The sequence below is a fragment of the Oenanthe melanoleuca genome, chromosome 2 (assembly GCF_029582105.1).
Source record: "Oenanthe melanoleuca isolate GR-GAL-2019-014 chromosome 2, OMel1.0, whole genome shotgun sequence".
Classification (NCBI taxonomy): Eukaryota; Metazoa; Chordata; class Aves; order Passeriformes; family Muscicapidae; genus Oenanthe; species Oenanthe melanoleuca.
Window position 1 is genome coordinate 129,752,916 of NC_079335.1, and position 22,160 is coordinate 129,775,075.

Sequence of the window (22,160 nt, forward strand, 5' to 3'; positions counted from 1 at the left end):
TGCCCAAAAAGAGCCCTTGTGGGAAGGTGGCAGCTTACACAGGTGCCCTGGTGGCAGATGAAGACCAGCTCAGGCTTCACTGCCTCTGGAATTTGCAAGATTCACTCTAAAGATGGTTTCTAATTTGAAAATGCAGCTTTTCCAAGCCCAGAAATGCACCCAAAGCAACCCTTTAGAAAGGGCAGCATCCACCTCCAGCAAACTCACCAGACTAAGAAAGGAGTCAGCTTGGGTGCCCTGGCTTCTGAAGGGACCAGCATGTCCCCACTGCCCCCCAGTTCTGGTTCTGGATGTGCTGGGGTCTAAAGAGACAGTGGGAGAAAGATACAAAATACAACAACATTGCTGGTTATCCATGACAGGTGAGCTAGTCAAAAAATTACACAGCTCAGATCCAGCCATTTGCAGATAATTTTATATGCTCTCCAGCACTTTTAGTAGATCCCATTTCACAACAAGAAAAGCATAAATGACACTTTTATCCAATTAAGAGACAGCAGTCCAAAAAGTAGAGTGGGTGTTTGTATGAGCTTTGTGCAAAAATATATCTGAGTGGTACAAGGAGATTATTGTTGAGGGAAAAGCACATGTGTGTGTGTCCATGTGTGTAGATCTGTTTCTGTGTGTGTGCAAGTGTGTCCATGTGTGCCCATGCATGAAGCACACAGAAAATTCTGCAGCAGGACAGGACTCACCTGACAAAACTTTAGCAGTGATCCTTCTCTGAAGCTCCCAGAGCCCAAGTGCTGGAAATACTGGAAGGGTTGGCTGCCTGAGCTGCTGGTACTACAGTGTTAGATCATGGGAAAAACACTGTAGGGGAGACTTAACTTCTGATTTCTTTAAGTTGCAGAGCCAGGGGAATCACTGTTAGCTTGTCTGCTCACGCTTGCAGTGAAGCAAAAATCTCTCTCACATTGAGTTTCTTTTTCAGGGAGAGAGAAAGAAGAAATTCAGGGAGTTTCTTTCCTTAAGGGCTGGAGATGAATGATGGGAGAAGTTGTAGGGGGAGGCTGCTCAGAAATGAAGGAGGGGAAGAGGAAAGGATGAGTAGCAATAGAGGACTGGAGATACCAGGCAAATCTGTGAATATGCTCTTTAGTCAATTAGCTTTTCCCTGAAATCAATCACTAAATGCTTTAGATCCATATTGCTTGCTAGAGATAGGGCATTCATGCATTTTTAAAGACTAAAAACTGTGAATCAAGGCACAGTACCTTAGAGAGCTTCTTCAGCCTGTTTGTGCACCTTCCAGTGCACAGACCTAGACCACATCAAAAGCCAAAACCTTTTGTGGGTTTCACAGAAAAAAAACCTGGGAATAATTATAGGGTAAGATAATTACACTATATAAACTAGGATAATTATTGTTAATTCCTGAATTACAATTACATTGTGTACATTTAAATTAATAATTACACTATCTTTGTTCAAAACCTTCAGTTTCTCTCTGCCATCTTATGCCTTGTCCAGAATACTGAAATCTTCTGAAGCAAGCTACATGCCTTTTGGGAAATTAAAATTCTTTGGATTTATTAATAGTGTATTAAAATAGTTTCATTAACATTGAACCTCCAAACCCCATCTGTTTACACCAAGAAACCTTCAACTCACACAGATTATATTTTTCCTTTCTAGGTTCATTCATAAAAATCAACATATTTCCTTGGAGGTATGAGGAGTAATAATATTTGGAATGAAATGGTTTCATGATACTATCTTAAAGAGCAGAAAATTCTCAGACTCTTCCTTAGGTAAAACCTACTCATTTCCTCAATAAGAGCAAGATTTAAGGTCAGATTTATCTCAGAAATTATATCCACTTCTTTTTGTCGAAGACCAAAACTTCACAGCTTCTCCAGTTTGTCATTGCTCCTAATAAATAAATAAACCAACAAATCCATCACATTAGCAGGCATAGCTAGCAATTCCCACACTATTCTTAGCAGAAATATAGCAAATATTGCCATATTCCTGTCACAGGTAGTCAGTGTGTTCCAGCCAGAAGAAGTAGTTCTCTGAGTGAAGACTAAATCATAGCTTGACTTTACTGGCAGTAAACCTGTCTGTTTTCCATTATGCTTCTATGTTAGCAAACTGTGATTATTTAAAATAAATTCTGTGCAGACATATAAAAATCTGAAGCCATTGGCCCATGTTCTGCTTTTTTCAATTCTGGCTTTGTCAATTGGCCAGACTTAATTTCTCCTTTTTTTTTTTTTTTTTTTTTTTTTTTTTTTTTTGTAACCTATAAAATCTAATGGAAAGATTGTTAAGGTATTTGAATAGTTTTAGTCCAAATAATTTTTATTACAAGTGTGTTTCCTTGCAGCCACCTTGAATGGGTTGATTTCATGCCCTGATCCAATGTTTACTGAACTAAAATTGAGGACTGACATCTATTAAAAATTAATTAATGCACTGGATTGGGCCCGTAATTAATTTGTACTCTTGTCTAATGAAATCTATTGGAGGGAGTTATTTTTTCCTCTTTTCTCTATAGTTAATAGGTCCACCATTTTTATTACATTTACTAGGCAAATTACTTATGCAAATATATCAGACAGGTTGTTAGTTTTCAAGGGTCTGATGCAAGGCCCATTAAAATCAATATGAGTTATTCCATTTACTGAAGTGGGCTTTAGAGCAAGCTCTGACACAACTGAGGTGGTGCTGCCTACAGCCCATGTGGTGACTTTATTTCATGCTCCCTGGTGGTGTCCCCAGTGCCAATGTCCACTAGTCTTCAGTAAAATTCATTGTTACAGGTGATACATAAATATAAATGGAGCCCTACTCTGCACCAGAGATCTTGGTATTTGAAGAGGAAAGGCACAAAAAAAGAGAATAGCCTGAAGATGTTGCTTCATTCAAATTAAGCATGTTTGTGTGCTACTTGCTGTGATAATGACTGTGTAATACAAACATTTATTTTATATTAGCACTTGGGTAATAGCAGTTCTATGGTTTTCTGTGACTGAATCCCTGAGATTCATGAGCAAAATATTTGCAGTGCCAACCTGTGAAGCTTGCTTTACAGTCAGGAGACAGGATCAGATGCTCCATGGATGACAAAGACAGTAATACAGCAAAGCATAAGTGTACAGAAAATGTTCATCAAAAAAACATTAAGCCTTTAACAAATCCTTATCCCACAAATACATAATTGTGTCCTTGACAATGAGCACTTATTGACTTAACGCTTTTCATATTGTGAAGGCTCTTTTCTCCAATAGAAATAGCTCATGAGCTCTATTTACTGTAAACATGGGGTTGATGGTTAGCACATTGCAATAAAAATCACTTTAAAAGCAATTTGATCTGAGAACATTGAAAAACAGGTATATCCAGCTGTAGTTATTGCAGTTCATGGAGCAGTACATACCAAATTTTATTTGCTTTAAACACTGGTCTGATTTTTATGTTTTTTACATCTACCTCAACTACTTAACTTCTCTTAAAAGTGTGAAGGTGCTTGTGAGGTAACACTTCTTGTCCACAGATAATAACTCAGCCAGCACAGCTGTGTGAGTGAGTTTCAAAAGACATAGGAACAAATTAAAATGTCACATTTTAGGACCTAATTAAAATGTCTTCTTTATGATATACAAGTAGATGTTATATGCACATTTTTTAACTCTTTCTTTAATTTTGGTTATTTGCCATATGCAAGGTAAAAATAAGTGCAAAATAAAACACTGAGTGCAAAGTAGAATAAATAAGGACATGTACTCATAAAAGTCATAATTTCTTTAGCTATAATGGAACATCAACAATTTTCTCCTATTTTTCATGTGGATCTAAATTCAGATTCAGTGCTTTGCAGTGCAGAGGTTATTTTGCTGAAATTGGTTTTGTTTAGTTTGCTTTTCATCCATGTGCAAACACCGAATTCTTTAGTGCTGCTTTTCAGTGAGCATGCAGCCTGGATACTAAGAGCTAAAGCTTTTATACTGTCTTCCTTAAAACTCATCATTTTCAGTAGATTTATCTCCAAATCCTTAAGCAGCTTCAAACAGATACTGCTTTTGAAAAAAGTAACCTGTACATTGTCTCCTGCACTCCTGAATGTGGTCTGAAAATGAGAGGCACACAGCACTCAGGAGATGAGTGCTGCCTTGGGAACATCTTTTCTGCATTTGAGAAAAGGTGAGGGAAACATTTTCTTGGCATGCGAGGCAATTGTTGAATCAAACAAAATATTATGTGACAGAAAGGATGTGTGGGCCACAAATGGTACAATTTGCATTGAAAAGTTTTCAGATTCTGCTGTTTAAATAACTTTCATATATATGTACAAGAGGAAGAGATAATGTTCATTGATATGCATAAGTTTAAAGTTAGTTTTTATTGCTAAATTGTGAGAGTGTACTGCTGTGTGAGTCAGCACAGGGAGGGTGTTTCTGACGAGTCTCTCATTAGTGCCAGCTCATTCTTCACTGCAAACCACATTGCAGTGGTAACACCTTGGTTTGATTCTTCACAGTGGCAAGAAAACAGAATGGAAATTCCCACTTTGTAGAAACAAACGTGTCAGTAGAAGATACTGCAATGATGCACTTAAAATAAATAATTACATAGACAGTAGCTTTGAATACAAGTAATTAGTTTTGCATTAATGTTGGTTGAGATTTCCTTTCAGTTGGAATTAATGATTTTCTACATTTGCATATTCTTAATTAGCTTTTTTTAGTTGTTAGCCTTGTACAAATTAATGCTTTTATAACTTTTCAAAATTTTTACCAGGCACGTTTAATTTATAAGTTAAGGAAAGCATTTATGAACTACTTTAGAAGAAGAATATAGAAAATAGATTGAACTTGGGGGTAGAGTTTTGGCAGACCATGGCAATAGCAACATGATCCAGAGTCATCCAGAGCACAATTTTTTGATTGTATCTGAATCCAAACACGTGAACTAATGAACTAATTAAATAACATGACTTAATAAGCAAGGGACATTCCTATGTTCTTTCAAGTACATTCTCATCTCATGCACTGTTCTAATCTAAAAGGATTTTATTTATTTCAGGGTATGACTTTGGATATTTTAATGTAGTGCAAATATAAAACAGACCTCAATAAGACCCCTGGTTAACCTTACCCCTAACTCAGCCTGGACACATCCTTGCTGCCCTTGGTGGATATTGCACACTCTAATATACTTGCTATGCAAGTCAGGAGGAACTTCATCCCACAAATTATTTTCTAACAACCTGAAGGAATAATAATAGAAAATAAAAATAAAAATAGAAATGGAAAAATAATCATACTCCATCCAAAAAAAGCATTCAAGCATTTCTCTAAATACTGAATTTAGCACAGGATTATTTACATGCATAAGCTCATTATATGATTGGGCTCATAAGGGTAAACTGATCAGGGTTACAAAAGTCTGAAAATAATTCAACACACAAGGCCAGATTCATAACAAGCAGCACATTCAAGAATTATTGAGTTTAAGGGGGGATTTCAGTTTACAGAACAAATTTGGGTTCAAGCATGTGAGTAAACATATCATGAAAAGGAAATTAAACTGGGTCAGAAATGCTCACAAATGTATTATAAATGCAATCTTTCCTGCAACATAAACAAGCCACCACAGGAAAGTCAAATATATTGTGTGGGGTTGGGTTGATTTCCATAGTATCAGAACAAATACAGAAAAGCTAACACAGGACTATGCAAGGACAAAAGAATGTGCATAAGCAGAACTGACTGCAGCTTAAGTCATTTTCACTGCCTAAATACCCCCTAGGCACTGTGAGGAAAGGGTCAGAAATAACAGAAAGAAAAAAAGTACTATCATATATAATAATACTTTTTTATTTTTTCCCAGGGCAAATGCAAACTAAAAATAAAATTTTTTTTTTACTCTGCTGTGCAAGATTTGGCAGCACTGTATCAATGGAAAGAGAAATATGTTCTTCCCAATGACATTTTATCAGTATCTTGGCAGCATCATGGCCTTATATACAGTTTCCATATGACAAACCAAATACAAAAATCCTTTTGGACTGCTATTATTATCTGCTAAAGCATAGGATCAAAGTAGAAAAAAATGCAAAATCTGTAGTACTTTTAATTTGTATAAAATCAATCCACTATGTGATTTAAATGTCTATTATCCATATCTGAAACCAATGTCTAGAAGCCTTTTAAAGTATAATTAATTTTTTTAGACTAACATATTTATAAAAAACCATATGAAACCACAATCTTTTCAATCCCATGTAGAAGTGCATGTCTTTGAGGTATTCATGGCATAAAAACAGGACAAAAGTTCACTAGGTTATTATATTCACTGAGTCAATATACATTTTTGTTATTTTATGTTTACATTATATCCACTGAATCAAATACATTTTTCTAGTAGAATGATTTAATTTAATAACATTAGAGGCATGAAATAATATCAGACATGTTCTATTGCATGAAGCTTTTAAATATTTTTTGATATAAAGTCAACACAAAAATCAAAAATTTCTAATCTGTAGAAGGTCTATATTACAAAGAACTTTGAGCTCTTTCTCCTTACAGCTGCTTCACAAGCAACAGGATGGTAAAACAATGCTAGTATTCTGTTTACCTAAATGCATTAACTGTTCATTTATTTGTACAAAAAGCTATTGTTATTTATGATGCAGGTATCTTTGAGGCTGATCATGTTTCATCAAAGTCCTCACTCTGTAAGACCCCAGCCTGATATTGCAGAATACACAATCATGCTGATACTACCAGTGGATTGAAAATCATAAAATCATTCATGTACTCTTTTATAGAGTGTCATGCCTTAATGCAGCAGTAACATTGGACATCTGAGGTCAGAGAATAATTTCAGGAGACAAAATGAAACCCACCCATGACTTTTGTGCTTGTCTCCTTTGCTTCAGCCCAAGTCAACAGCAAAACTCCTGCTGTCTTTTACATAGGAAGTGACATTAATTTGTCTTACCTTGTCTCTAATGATCATACTATGTTTTTTATTCAGCTGCTGCAAATTGACCTAGAAAGATTAAATGTATGGAGTTAAATTCTGTAGATTTTTCTCTTTTCCCTGTACATATAAAAAGTACAGGAATCCATCACATTTCTTCCAAGGGAGATGATGCTCTTTATAGCTGATGCTATAAAAACACAACATTAGCACAGCCAGCTCCTTAGAAATTAGTTTCCACAAATAGATCTTAGGCTTCTGCTGGTAAAATTCAGTTGCAATGGTTTTCATAGGAAAAAAAGACAGACTTAAGTATCTGGGATAATTTATTTATACACATGATCACAAAAAGTTTTCCCCAGTATTTTCTTCTAGCAATGCAAGTAAGCATGGAATATTTTTTAAATTTATTTATTTATCTATTTATTTTTTCCATTTATTTTTTGTCAGCTGCCTGAATTAGTTTAATTTTGAAATTCTAAAACCACATTTTTCTTTACTTGTAGTCTGGAAATCTATCTAGTATTTTTAAAATTTAATTCTCTATCACATCAAGTTAAGCCTAAGAGTCAGAGTGATAATAGACTGGATCAGTAAAAATTCTTATTGTTACATTATAAAATCTTTTTCTTTATTTAAGTTAAAATTGTAACTTGAGGGCTATTTTAAGGCTCTCCAGATAACAGGTGAAAGACAAGATTTATTAATATTTTGGTATTAATTCTTTTATGTGTCATGGCAAACTAAGTAATAGAATGCTGAACTTGAGCTTTAGAAGCAAAATGATGCAACAACAACAGAGTTAATATGAGACAAAATGTTTTCAATACTGTGTTTTGCACTTAGGAACTTTGTTTTTATAAAAGTTGGGTGTTGCATTTTGAGGCTATAGGAGAGCAGCGAAAAGGATAATGGAACATATTTCTTTGTGTAATGGAGAAGCAGAAGAGAAACTTTATTTAAAGAGACACTACACTTATACATGGGGTAGTTCATGCAAAACAGGATAGAAAAGGCTTATCGGTCCAAGAAGGCAACACCCCTTTGAAAACATGCTTTCTGCAAAGCATCACGTAGGACATGTACGGCTCTGTGATCCACATCAGGTGTTAATCATTGTTATAATTCCTTGTCCTTGACCAGGCTGAAAAACCCAAGGCTTCAAGGTTGCTTTTCCCTGGTTCCCAGCAGCATCCAATGGCAGTTGGGTTCTTTTTTTTAAAAAGTTTAGTGACCACAATCAGCTGCATTCCAGCAGTTGCTACGTCCATCTCAAAGGCAGCATGAATGACAGCTGAAGGAACAGAATCCCTAGACATTCCTTTTTTCCTGCAGGAGCAGCTGACCCTCAGCCCCCAGCGTGCGCTGGTGACGAGTTCCCGTGTGCGTACGCGCGGCAGTGCCTGCCCCTGGCTGCTCGCTGCGACGGCCTGGAGGACTGCAGGGATGGAAGTGATGAGTTGAACTGTCCCCTGGAGATGCCCACCACCACATCCCCAGGCTCCTGCAAGGACACAGAGTTCCTGTGTCCTTCCCAAGGCTGTGTCCTGTCCCTCCTGCAGTGCGACGGCGTGCCTGACTGCCACCTGAGTGAGGATGAAGCTGGCTGCCGTAAGTGCCTTTCATGGGGGTAGATATGGCAATGTTAACTCACCTGCCTAAACCAGTGGTGTTCTAGGAAAGCAACACAGTGGAGTTCAGTGTAAAATTCATCATTCCCTTGTCAAAAAACTCCCTATTTGTGTCCCGTATAATGCATTAATTGCAGAGATGCTTTACTGTTGTATTTGGGCTATGGGAGCGGCAAAAAGAATATTGCAACAAACTTCTTCGTGCAATGGAGAAGAAAAAGCCCTAAGCAAAAAGCCCTAAATTTAAAGAAGCACTACACTTACATAGAGTTGTTAGTGGTATCAAGGATAGAAATTATTCCATTGCTCCAAGACAGGTGACACCCCAGTCACGTCTCTCACACACCCTGCAGGTGCAAAATCATTGTTTTAATTTTTTTTCTCATGTTTTCCTTGAGCAGTGTGAGAAATCCAAGCTGCTTCCCTGGTTCCCAGCAGTATCCAACAACACTTTACATTCCCAAATAATTTTGCTTATGCATTTTAATTTCATGGCTATCATTTGGTAAATGTTTTTAAAAATTGCAATTGTGTTTCTTTTAATATTTACAAGCATTTCCACATTTTTTCCTTCCATCAGTCAGCTGCATTTCCTCTGTAACCTCTGATTCTGATACAACAGAAAGATAGGCTTCGGCAGTTCTGCAATTCAGTAACATTTAAGGCAGTCCTGACCTTTCAAGGATTTTGAAATCAAGTCTGCTCATGAAGTAGCAGCAATCTCCGCCCCGAGCAAGGAAAAGGGCTCACAAACAAAACACAAGGTCAGCAGGCTTTGAAATGTAACTGCAATGAGATGCCATGGAGAAACATCTAAAACAAATAGACACAAAAGTGAGTGTCTGAGTACTTTAAAATATTTCATTACTAGCAGATGAACTGAGGCCAAATGTTTCATTCCAGGAATCTCAAAGTAATTAGCTACATAGAAAAATAAGGAAAAAGAGCCTTTTTTTATATAAACACTTTTCTTCCTAAACCTGTCATGTTGTAAAACTTTTGAAACATTTTTCTCATCCTTATTAGAATGAAAAAAAATGGTAAAAAAATCAATTTCCAATGGACTAGAAATTCATGTTCTTGAATATTTTCCATCAAAACTATTAAATATGAATACAGGATGCACATGCCATTTATTTTAGGAAACTGGCATGGATTTGGCAGAGTGTATGTGTGAGCCTTCTGTTTAGAAGTGAGCTCTGTGGTTTTGTTAGCCTAAGATGTGATTTTGGAGGTAACTTTGATGTTAAATTCTACATATCCTGAAGACATGTAGAAATTTTGCATGTTCCTTTCTTCAAATAAACCTCTCATTGTTAATCTTTATTTGACCTTGTTTCCTCCTCCATCTGTCCTCTGGTAGAGAATTCCATGCTATTGTCTATTACATGCACATCCCAACTCCACACTACAGAAGCTGATGTGGAACCTCAAAATCTGAAAGCCAAAAGATTTCCATGGTTTTCTCTAATAGCCAAACTGAGATATTGCTTTGTTTTGTTTATTTTGCTGCCTTGACTTCTAAACAAAACTGAGGGATTAAGAGGAAATTAAATCCTATTCAGAGAACAAATATTCTCCATAGATATTTTACAACTTTGGGGTTCTCAGTCTGAAGGAAACTTAGTCATGTCTGTACTTCATTGTTACTCCAAAATTTGGTTTATAGTGTATAAACATGTAATCATTGATAGTACAAGCTAGAAATACAGAATCAGTAATTCTTGTTTCTTCTCTGAGGAAGATTCTTCAGAGAAGCAAAGCAATGCAGGGGAGAAGGCAAAGCAAAAAGAAAGTGATTTGTGCTAGATTGGAATGAAATCAGTGGAAAGCTGATCACCAACTGTGTATGCCATGAGAGCACAGCACTTAATCTTTAGCTCCCTACTTTAAACAGGTGAAGAGCCACAGAAGTTTGTCAACTGGGGAAGGTCAAAGAGAAAAAGTAAATATCTCAGAAATTTTGTTCTTTGATTGAAATTTATGCATGATCCATAAAATTGATTGTTGTGCTAGTAACTCCAACCTATGTGTAATCTAAAAATAGCACAGATTGAAAGTGGGAGTTTATTTTTCTAGATTTTCAATTGATTATTTTTTTCCTTGGTGCAGATCAAATTTATCTGCTCATTTTAGAAAACTTCAGTTTAGGAATTACACTAACACTTTCTGTTTTGTGTCCCATAGCAATTTTATTCATTTAAGTGTAAAACAAAACACTGAACACTATTTAAGTGTAGAAAAAAAATATTCTGTGTTCTGAATTTAGGAATTCATCAGGGAAAGTTTTATTTTGGGATAAAGACTAGTTGTCAAAATGCATCTGGCAGAGTTTAAGGATAAAACCCAAAAGGAGGCCAGGAAAAAAAACAAAACAGAAACAACCAAACAAAAAACATTGGTCAAGTCCCTACTGAAAACACAGTTTCTACCATAGAAATACTTTCCTTTACAACTTAGATATTTATGCAGACAGAATTTCCTGTAGAGTTCACATAGTTAGGTTGCACAATATTATGCTAATACTGTTTTGCACCTATTAATGTAGTGGATTTTATTAGTTGTTGCATTTAACAAGAACATTCTGGAATTTTTTCAGTTATAGATGTTCTACTTGGCTGGCTCTCTTCTTGCTGTCAGTTTCAGAGACGAGTATATTACCTCACCTATTTAGTCTTTTATTTGCCTGACTACAATAGTAAAGGTGTAAAACATAGTAACAGCACTGGGATGTATACATTAGTTTTCCACAGACCAACATACTTTTCCACTTGTATCATCTCACTGAAGTGAAAATAGCAATGAATAAAAAGTCATTTTTCAGTTTTCTGTAGTTCAATGAAATGTATCTCTTGTAGTCCTGGTAAGTTTTAAATACCTATGAAATATTAAAAATTTTATACTTTCAAACAGGCTGTGATATCATTATCCCTTCTACTGCTTTCATTTGCACCTGGAAATTTAAATATGGATGAAAATTGGATATTTTCATTTTTTCGTATCTTCACTGTTTTTAGTGCCTCCATGTGGTCTTAATATTCTCTACCTCAGCACCAATAACTTGGTGTCATTGTTCTTAACTGCAAAATTTTCAGCTGTTAGATCCATTGCTTGACTGTTCCCTCTGTAATGTGTTAAAATAATGTGGAAAAAAACATTTTCCTATAATTTTGAAACTAGTTGTTGAATGAGAGTTGATTATATTTTTGATATGTTTTTTATGGGTTTTCTTTGGTATTTTGCAGTATACACTCTCAACACTGTGAGTTAATGTGCACTCCTCTTCTTCACAAATAGTACATGGGAAAATTTGGTTTCTGTACCATCTGTGCTCTGTATTTGTTTACTTATTTAGCATCTCAGTAGTAAAGTTGTATGTCTTTGTAGATGAAAGCTTGTAGAGGTCACACAGATGCAAGCTTATATCCTACAGTACAAATCAAGTTTTCTGCTGGTTTTTGAACAGTGAGAAAAAAAAGTACAGCTGAGAATAATGACCATGTTATGTTTCATTTCAGCCATTAAAGATTGTTCCAATGGTTCTTTGTTATGTGCTTCAACTAACCAATGCATCCCACTCTCCCAGCGTTGTGATGGAGTTGCAGACTGCATTGACTCCAGACTTGATGAGTCTGGCTGTTCAGGTACTTAGTTTTGCATTAAAATATCATTTGAAACAAAGAAAGTATAGTTATTTCCTACTGAATATTTTGGCGGTCCTCAAACTTGACTGACATTCCTCTGCTAAAATTTTGTCAATTATTTTAGGCATGGATTTTCCTGATGAAAGTATGACACAGAGGAAACTGAGAAAAGGATTAAGAAAAATCATATGCTTAACATTTTAACATCTTCATAAGGGGTTTCTTACTGCAGGAATGCATTTGTTCAAAAAAACCCCAACTCTTTGTAGCATACTTTTAGGACTTCCTTTGATTTTTGCCAGTTGAGTATTGAGTAAAAAAATTGCCATATTGAGTAAAAGGCTTTATCATTCATGGTGGTTTTTTTTTTTTTTTTTCCCCAAGTGTACTACAAATCCAGGTTGGAAAATAAACTAAATAGCATTTTTTTTCTAGCACAGTGCATTTGACACAATATTCAGGTTTGATTTTCAGTAGTTAAATGGTAGAGAAAGGTAAGTACAGGACAATAATACACATTCAATGTGAATTATATTTTCAATTTAAAAATCTAACAAATACATAGATGATGGTCATGTAAATAATTAAATCTAGATTCAAAATGTCCCATTCAATGACAGAAAGGTTCTACAGCTCTTCCCAAGATAAACTCTTGACAGTACTCTGCCAGCTTTGCTGATGTTGCATTAGCTGAGAATTTAACTCTCTCTTTCTATATTTTTATGGGTTATGTGATAAAATTCACAACATATATGCATTTCAATGATATAATTCATTACAATATATTAAATTTCTATTAAAAAACTAAAAGTTTTACAAACACTTACTGGTAGGAGGCATCCACAAGTTTCTTTGGAAGTGAAACTTGAGCACAGGTAATGTGTTCAGTATCTCTCATACCATGATAAAGTGGTTTGGGTTGGAAAGGACCTTAAAGATAACGAATTTCCAACGCTCCTGACTTTTTAAATTAAAAGGAATTTATTCAGAAATTAGTTCAATATAGAAAAATATAGAACATAAACTAGTAGACATGCATAACAGTAATTTACAAATCTTCCACTATTTTTTTAGATAGCAGATCTTTTAAGTAAGTAATTCACCTTTTAAAATTTAATCCTGAAACTGGAGGTGTCCACACTGAGTAACACTCTTATATTAAAAATTTCCACTTGCCATTAACAATTTCATTTTGTGTATATCCAAAGCTCTTTAGGTCTTCATTATATATTACTATACTAAAGAAGATTGAGGGGATCCTTTTTTGATTTTGAGTATTTTTCTTGCTAAAGCAATGTAAAACTAATCTTCAGTAAAACTAAATGCAATGACGTGGAAATTCAAGTTAAGGGACCTCAAGAGTTTTTAAGAGAATACCACTAAGTACTTAAACATCTTTTGTCTTTTAATGCCTGAATTCCCTTGTTCTTATGAGAATATGATTCTAAGTGTTAAAATTCTTAATATATTTAATAAAAGGATTGATCACAAAGGAGTGTCTGTTCACCAGCCCTATATAAAAATATTAATAATAATGTAAGTTAGGTACTATTTACATATTATTGCAATTCTTTTGGGTCTAATTTTATATCTTCCTGTTGTTTGAAAATCGAGTAAGTGGCAAAAAAATCCACTTCTGGAGTCAGATGAAAATCTCATTTGAGAAAAATTTGAAGCCTATTCAAGTGCAGCATCAGGATTTCATAAGCTCAAGAGCACTCCATTGCTTGTAATATTCTTATGACTTCACACTTGTATCACCAAGTCCAGGTCTAAAAAAAAAGTTTTGGAAGTGCTAGGCACTCAAAAGGACAGGTGTGAATATTTTGCCATTTTGAAAAGCAGATAATGAGAAATGTAATAAAAAATAGGGGGAAATCACAATTTTTACTTTTATGTTTGCAGTTTGTCCTGAAGAATACTGCAAAAATGGAGGAAAATGCATCATCAAAGATGACATTCCATTATGCCAGTAAGTGTCATTGGCAATTGACTTGTTCTTGAGGTTGGAAAAAGCTGCTGTTGAAACAGGTGGTTTGCTCCCCAAGGATTGAAATTATATTCAGTAGAAGTGTATTTTGAAAAGTCTCTGTATGTCTACACTATTTTTATTGACACTTAGTGAGTTAAACCACATTTTGAGAATAATGTTATTTGTGAGATAGAATTTTGTGTCACTTTCATGTGTCATTACATGAGACAATCTGTTGGCCTGACATCCTGAGTTTTCTGTCTCTTGTTTCACATCAACATTTAAAAACACATATTTCTGTGCCTTATTTGCAGCAGAGTGTTGTATACCTCAGGTGAGATTTTACAGCAGGCCACATGCTCATCTTTATCTTCCTCTTAGGTATTTGGAAAAAGAAACTTTTTTTCCATTTATTCTCCCCCCAGAAAGGGTTAAAAATATGCTTGCATTTTTTTTCTGAAAATACTCTCTGTTGAAAAAAATAATGTATGCAATTCTGATGTAGAATGTATGAGCCATTAGAAAGAGTCTCAGGCTATCTGAAGCAACTCATTTACACAAGATATCACTCTGTTTCCCACTGGGAAATTAAAGGAGACTTTCTAAGTGCAAAGAAAGTGATGGTATGTGTTATCATGCTTTTGTCCTTCACATGCTTCAGTGGAGCTTGCCAGAGTTTGCCAAATTACTAAAGAAGTAACTGCTTTATCAGAGTAGCTATCTTAGTCAGGATTCCTTGCTAAGGTTTGTCTCCTAGTTGCTAGGAAATGCAAATTAGTAAACCTGCTTTGTCTTTCAAGACAGGTTTATCCTTTATTGGCTGAAAAAATGTAATATATAAAATACTCAGATAATATAGGGACAATAATATAGGGTATTTCAATTTGGGTCTCAGAAAATACTGTTAGTTACCTGCAGATTTCCCCAAAATAAATCTACTACAAAAGAATAGAGGATGGTCTCTTGCCAAAGAATGGCAAGAATCTTGGAATTTCATCAAGGTGCTTGCTTCAAAATTTCTTTGAGCACATAAAGTGAGAAAGGGGACAAAAACATAGGGAAATATTGCAGAATGAAAGGTCAGCAGAAAGTAAAGGGATTTTCAATAGTAGGTTAATAATTTGCAGATTAAATTATTGATCAAAAATAAAATTGCTTGTAGGGACTTGTAGGGACAAAGCTCTAGGGGAGCAATTGAGATTTTAAGTATACAAGAGAATTATGAGAATTGAACTTCTGTTCAGACTTGCAAGAGAAAGTAACCCAAACTAGCAAATCTTTTTTAGCCACAGAAATAAAAGACAGTTGGAATAAAAATAGTAAAATAAACTAGTAAATAGGGTATTTTCCTTCAGCATTCAGTAAGAAACATATTTAATTCTGATGTCATGCAAAGGTAATCAGAGTAAACATAGAGAAATAAAAATTCCTTAACTGGGGGGTTAACATAAGTTCAAGAGCTGCACATGCTTGTCCTGGGGACATTGGTCATCTCTACCCAAGAATGCCAAAACAACAGAGCATGTTGCAATGGGCTGCCTGAAAACTGCCTGGAGGGGAAGTGCCTGGAGAGCAGCAGAGAGAGAAGAAAAGAGATAGCCAGACCAACAGTCTGGTATCAATACCATTCAAGGCTTTACAATATTTTAAAGGAATTACTTATACATATAATAACAGGAGAGTTAACCATTACTAAGATAAACTTCTGCATTACCTTTTGAAATTCCATGTCAAAAAACACCCCAAAATATACATGAAATGATTAAAAATGTAGAAATACATCAGTTTTCAATATCCAGGGGAGAAAAAAAAAATTAAACAAAAACAAACAATCACCAAACAATAGCAAAAAAGCAAAAACAAACAAGCAACCCCCAAAAAACCCAAAACAACAGAACAAAAACATAAATTATCATTTAAAACATGCTATATTTTTACCTTTTAGTTCTCAGATCTTACTCTAAATTTTCTGAAAAATAAGTGATAAATTTAGCTAGAAATATCTTCCTCCTTTGAGAGCAACTGTTCTTCAAGACTGCAGGATGGGTCAGGAGGAAAAGCAAAGTGTGTAAAAGTGGAGGAAACCTGTTGCACAGCAAGGAGACTCCTGAAAAGAGCAGAGTACAGATACTGCCCTGCCTCAGAAGTTTCAGTCTTCCTAGATACCCAGAGGTGATTGTGTGGGGATCAAAGTGCTCTCAAAAGTCACTGGGTTTGACTAATGCTATTCAGTGACACAGCAAAGGAGAACATTTGTTAACATATCCTTTTCTTACTATTTTATCTGGCAAAATGGATTCTGATCTTCCCCCACATGAGATGACTGTGCTCGAGGTTCTATAAAACAAAACCTGAGTCTGGAGCTTAAAAGCCATTTTGGCCTTCCTGAGAATGTTGGTTTAACAAAAAACAGACTGGACAGGTCTCAAAGCTTCATTTGTTCCATCATGTTCTCTATAAGGACTGAAATTGCTGTTCATTTTTGGTTTGTTTGAGGTACACTGATAGAAAAGAATAGAGTTTCCAGAAAACACTTCTGCTGATGATAACAGCTGAGTTTTTCTGTGGTTTTAATACAGTGGGGTTAAGTTGTTGACTGTATGGGCTTCTTCCAGCAGTTTAACATGCAAGCATGGGGACAGTGAATTTGCAGTAGCTGCTTAGGCAGCACTAGCAAGAAAGCACTAGCATTTGAACAATTTGAAGAGAACTGAAAGTGGAAAGGAGATTTTATTCATTCAGTACTTCTCAAGTTCCTTTGATGCTGTATGTTTTCACATGTGTGAACTAGAGTAGCTTAGATATATGTAAAGTTAATACTTAGGGCATCACCCTGTCTTTCAACAGTATGTAACTAAGAGGGATCAATAGCAGTGGAAGGTGAGCTCTGACATCCCTCTGTGAAGAGATATCTGCAGACCTGGTGGAAATGAAAGCAGTGGATGCAAGTCTAGATAAAATTTCAGTATATATTGGAGGGGGTAAGAAAGTTGATGTATCAGCTTGCTGTAATTTTTATTCATGCTACTGGAAACAGCTTCTCTAGGCTGGTGCATAATGACTGCAGTAGCATCAGTGGGATGCCCAGTATTTGAGAATGAGACTGCTGGCTGGTGTTCTGGTGGATGTTCTGGTGAGAGTATGAGAGACAATGCAGGGCAGTGGTGCTTGGTGGGTGATGGTTATCTCCCCACTTTGATGGATGTCCTGGTCCTGCTTGGTATTGGAATTTTTGAGGTAGCTTTGAAAGTCACTTGGATTTACTTCTGCTGTTTGGTCAGGAGAGTAATTAGGGTGCATATCAAATACAAGTATCTTGTACTTTCTATTTCATGGGTATTTTCTTTGTCTGCCAAACTAGATGGAGCTTTAATCTGAAATTCTATGGCCACTCTCATTTGACAAAATGTGACTCCTATTTATCCTGATTGAGATCTCTTCTGTAGTCAATGTGCAGACAAGTGGCTGGTCCTGGCAATCAGCTACTGTGGTTGTAAAAAATCATGATAATTTGAGCAATAATAACTCGAATTTGTGCAATTTCAATCCTTCGATTTCACAATAATTTCTTTGATTATATGTGTGCTTTCCCCAGATGTTTGTCCAGTCTTTCTTTGTGTTTGTTTAATTTTTGCTTTAAAGTGAGACCACAGACTCTTGGAAACATAGGAGAGGAATATAGAGGAGAGCAAGCAAACTGGGAAAAGTGTGTTTCTAACACACTAAGGTGGAAGGATGAGGCTTCAAAGGTTACATTATTGTTGAAAGAAAAAGAAACACTGAGAACAGAAAAAAACCTAAAACACCAAACCAGACTCTTCATACTTACTTTTCATTCTCATCCACCTGGACAAGTGTAATACTAAACAGGAACATTCAAAATATACTAAACTTCACATATAATAAATATTAAATGATCATCAAATCATCAAATGGTTTGGGTTGAAAGGAACCTCTGAAGTTTATCTAGTCCAACCCCTCTGCAATGAGCAGCTTCATCTTCAATTAAATCAGGTTGCTCAGAATCCCATCCAACCTGACAGTGAATCTACCACATCTCTGGGAAACATATTTCAGCATTTCACAAATTAGTGGTAAAACATTTCTTTCTTATATCTAGTTTGAATCTCCCTTTCTTCACTTTAAAGCCAGTATTCTTGGCCCTTTTTCTCCAGGCCCTACTAAAAATAGAATTGTTTAGGTTGGAAAGGACATCATACAATGCTTGGCTTTCTCTTTATTTTACACAAATATTTTCAACATAACATACCAAATTTCATAGTAGTTCCACTGACTAGTGGAAGAGCATAATGAGAGCACTTTTAATATTGTCTTTACTGTAAGAAGGTTCTATCCTTTTTTTTTTAGCAAGAAAAAAAGGTAATTGCATTCACTTAATTAAACAATCATATTACAGATTAGAAATAAATCTTCATTAAACAGTTTTTAAATTTACTGAATATGTAACATCTAGCTAACTGAGCTGTGGGGATTGAAGTTGCAAGGAGTCATTATAAATAGATAGTTAAATATTGTTGTCTTTGTAGTTGTGTATCTAAATGCTGATTTGGCCCAAAATAAAGAAACTGTATTATTTTGTTTGTTTCTTTTTTGTGATAAAAGTAAAAAAGATTACTTTCTCTTTCATTATTTTTTTAGAAAAAGAATTGGTTTTACAGGGTAATCATTCATTTAGAGAAGTGGAATTCTTGCCTATTCTTTTTAGAAATGCTGCAGGTTAATTGGTCCTCTATATTTTACTTCTTTCCTTCTCATTTTTACAATGAGCTTATTATTGTACTACCTGTTTTAAATTGCAAACAAAATATGTTATCATGAGCAGTACAACAGCAAACAATATTTCACAAAATATAAAAAAAAAAGGGGGCTTTATCATAGCTGCAACATTTTTTCAGAATCTGGTTTTGTTTTCAAAATACTAGCTTCCAGTAAGCAAGATAAATATTTGAGGAGCCCTGCAAGTGGCAAGCAGAATCACATAATATCTTGTTTGATGCCTTTTCTAGTTAAGTGTCATGTATGGCAAAGGAGGTAAATCCTACATCCTCACTGGACAGTATCTTTCACTGAGGAACACAGGGTTCTTCTTGGTTTCTTTCCTAAACATGTTTGACTTTGGATCTTGTTTTGTGTTACTGCATTTTTGAGGACTGGTGGTGGTAGTTATCTTTAAAAACTAGAAGTGGGAGAATTGTTTTAGTATCACACAGGTTATCATGAAAATGGAGTGATAATAGTGTTTCAGCCTAAGCTTGGAAGCATCTGGAATGTGATTTGATGGAAATACAAAATCTAAACACTGAAAATACCAACTCATAAGTATAGAGAGTTTATTAAAAGAGAAGAAAGCAGTTTCCATTTCAGCTACATTTTCTCCTGCTCCTGTCAGAAATCCCCACCTCAGAGGGAGGATTGCTGACACAGCAGCTGCTGATTCACTGCAGATTATTAACACTTCAAACAAAGCAAATTGGTACTGATTTCACTTCTTCCCTAGGAATTTTCTCTTAGATTTACTGAACAAGTAGGACATGGGTAAATTGACAATGCTATACTGAACACATACACCTACTCAGGAAAGATGTAGTCATGAAGATCAATTGTACATAGAGAAGCAATGAAATAAGGATGTAGCCATAAATAAAAGCAAAAGCCATGATGAGAAGTCAAAACATTGAAAACAAATGTCATGCTAGGATTTGGATTTTGGGAAGCAAAGATGTATCTACAAACATATAGCTAGTAAAGAGAAGGGTTTTTTCCATAGCTTTCCTTTATCCAAGTCTCATTTGAAAATTGATGCTGGTGCAAATTAAATAGCAAATGCAGGTTACCTGAATTGGGTAAAATTAAGACTAGAAAGACAATTTAATGCATCCATTCTCCAGAACAAATTAGACAGAATTTGCCATGAAAAAAATATAAAATATATTGATGGAAATACATTTTAAATATTTGCTTACAGAAAACTCTTTCTTAAAGTTTCTATTTATTATATTATTTTTTGTTCAGTCATGATCCTTTCTTATTTGGAAGCATCTTGTGAAATCAAAATGCTTGATTATGCAACAATATTCTTGCCTTATAGTTTTTCATGTTTCTGACTTCACAGTCTTTTCCAAAGGAAAATCCTGTAGGGATTATGGTGCAATGCTAAAACTTACATTCAAAAATCTTAGCATTTGGTCTATTTTGCAGTAGTTGGGATAAAACAGCTTTTGCTTCTCATGCTCATTGCATGCTCAGAGAATGTTCAGTGACCATTTCACAGCACAAAAAAAAGTAAAATCTTTTGACTCCTTCATATATCAGAATTCAGGAAATAATGTTCCTCCACTAGAAAAATAGATGTGTAATTTGTTTGATAAATTGGAAATTTTTTCATTTAGATTTTCCCCACTTGTACCAAGTGACTTCAAAGTAAATACATTTGGCCAAATCAGTTTTACTGAGTGAGAAACTTGCCATTGAGCAAATTTCATTGGCATACACTGGTTATCTTTTGTATTTAGAAGCAGTTTGCTTCAAGTTTTGCTCTTCTTCTTCCTCAGCAGATAATATGATCCTGAGGTTAGCTCTTTATCACACTGGAGCCAGCCTGCTTCATGCATTTGTAACTTCTAGAGATGAAGAAAAAAAACCCCCTGACATTTATCTTAGTCAGACCTAATTGAATACATAGGGCAGTTTGCCACCTTCTGCAGTGAGGCAGGGATATTCTGTGAAGTTCTCTGGTGAGTGGTCTGAATCAGCTGATTGCTGAATCCAATGATCTCAGAAGGAATCAGTCTTTTTCTGTGTTTTTTATTGTAGAACTAAAACAACATTTTCTATGTAACTGCTGAAGTTTGACTGCACATAGTTGAAAGGCATTTGTTAGAGTCAATTAACTGAATAGACACAAAGCAGTTCTGATCCTGTTTTTTAGAAATCTCTAGCACTTGATTCAAATGTAAATCAGACTTTCTCATTTAACTCTTAGGTTTTTGTTTGTTTGGTTTTTTTTAACAGAAAAACGAATTTCAAGCTATCTTTAAAGCTGGAAACAAAATAAGTAGCTTATAGTCTTTCTCTGTTTTTCCTGAGGTGAAATATTATGGTGACAAATGGAAAAAGTTTTGCTTGAATGACCCATTGATAGAATCAGAAGAGCACTCACAGTGAAGGGTTTATTTTAAATATGTCCCAATGGTCATTCTGAAAAACAAACTGTGGACAATATATTTTCAAATTGCCTCTTCATGGTATGTGTGCTGAGTGGGGAGATTTTTACCAGTAAAGAAAATCATCAAGGAATTTCTGGGACAATTTTAAGTTGAAGGACTTGAACACTTTGTCCAACCTTTTCTTGAAGAATTTTGGAGCTGAAAGGTGCTAACACAGCTTTGGGAATAAAAGTAACTGCATGTTTTATTATAAAAGGTGATTTTCCTACATTATCAATGTCATTGCAACTCTCAAGATCAGAGAGAGAATTATATTTGGTGTCTGAATAGAATAATTGATGCTTTAATTTGAAGATACTATAATCTTATTGGGAAGGGTATAATTTAGTGGCTACAGTGAAAATTACTTGGATATATAATAATGATTAAGCAAAAAAATTTCTCCTTAGCTGGATCAGCAATGCTTAAGCTGCTGAAAGCATTCAAAGTCTCTGACAGGTATCCTATATTTCTCTTTTAATTTTCAATTCATTCTTTTAAGAGATTCAAAGCAAAATGAGGAAACTTCAAGGTGTAGGAAACCCCAGCTGGATTTTTATCATGACTAAGTGAAATGAACCTTTACCTCAGAAGACTTGCACACAAAACTCTAGACTTTACTACATCTAAAATTCAGGAGATTGGTTTGTCTCCAGTAAGGAATAGCTTAGGATGTGGGAAGTGTATGTGTAGGAGAGGATGCACTTTGAGTAATGAGAGATTTTTACATGGGAGAATGCTAATTAATGCT

At 35.1% G+C, this 22,160-nt stretch overlaps 1 protein-coding gene across 1 annotated transcript in view; it reads left to right on the plus strand.

Moving 5' to 3' along the window:
- The window catches only part of MALRD1 (MAM and LDL receptor class A domain containing 1), a 230,720-nt gene that overhangs the window by 172,011 nt on the left and 36,549 nt on the right, over window positions 1-22,160 (plus strand). Inside the window, 3 exon segments of the mRNA XM_056482973.1 lie at window positions 8,272-8,547; window positions 12,086-12,211; window positions 14,117-14,183. Of these exon segments, the coding sequence (XP_056338948.1) occupies window positions 8,272-8,547; window positions 12,086-12,211; window positions 14,117-14,183 (469 nt within the window).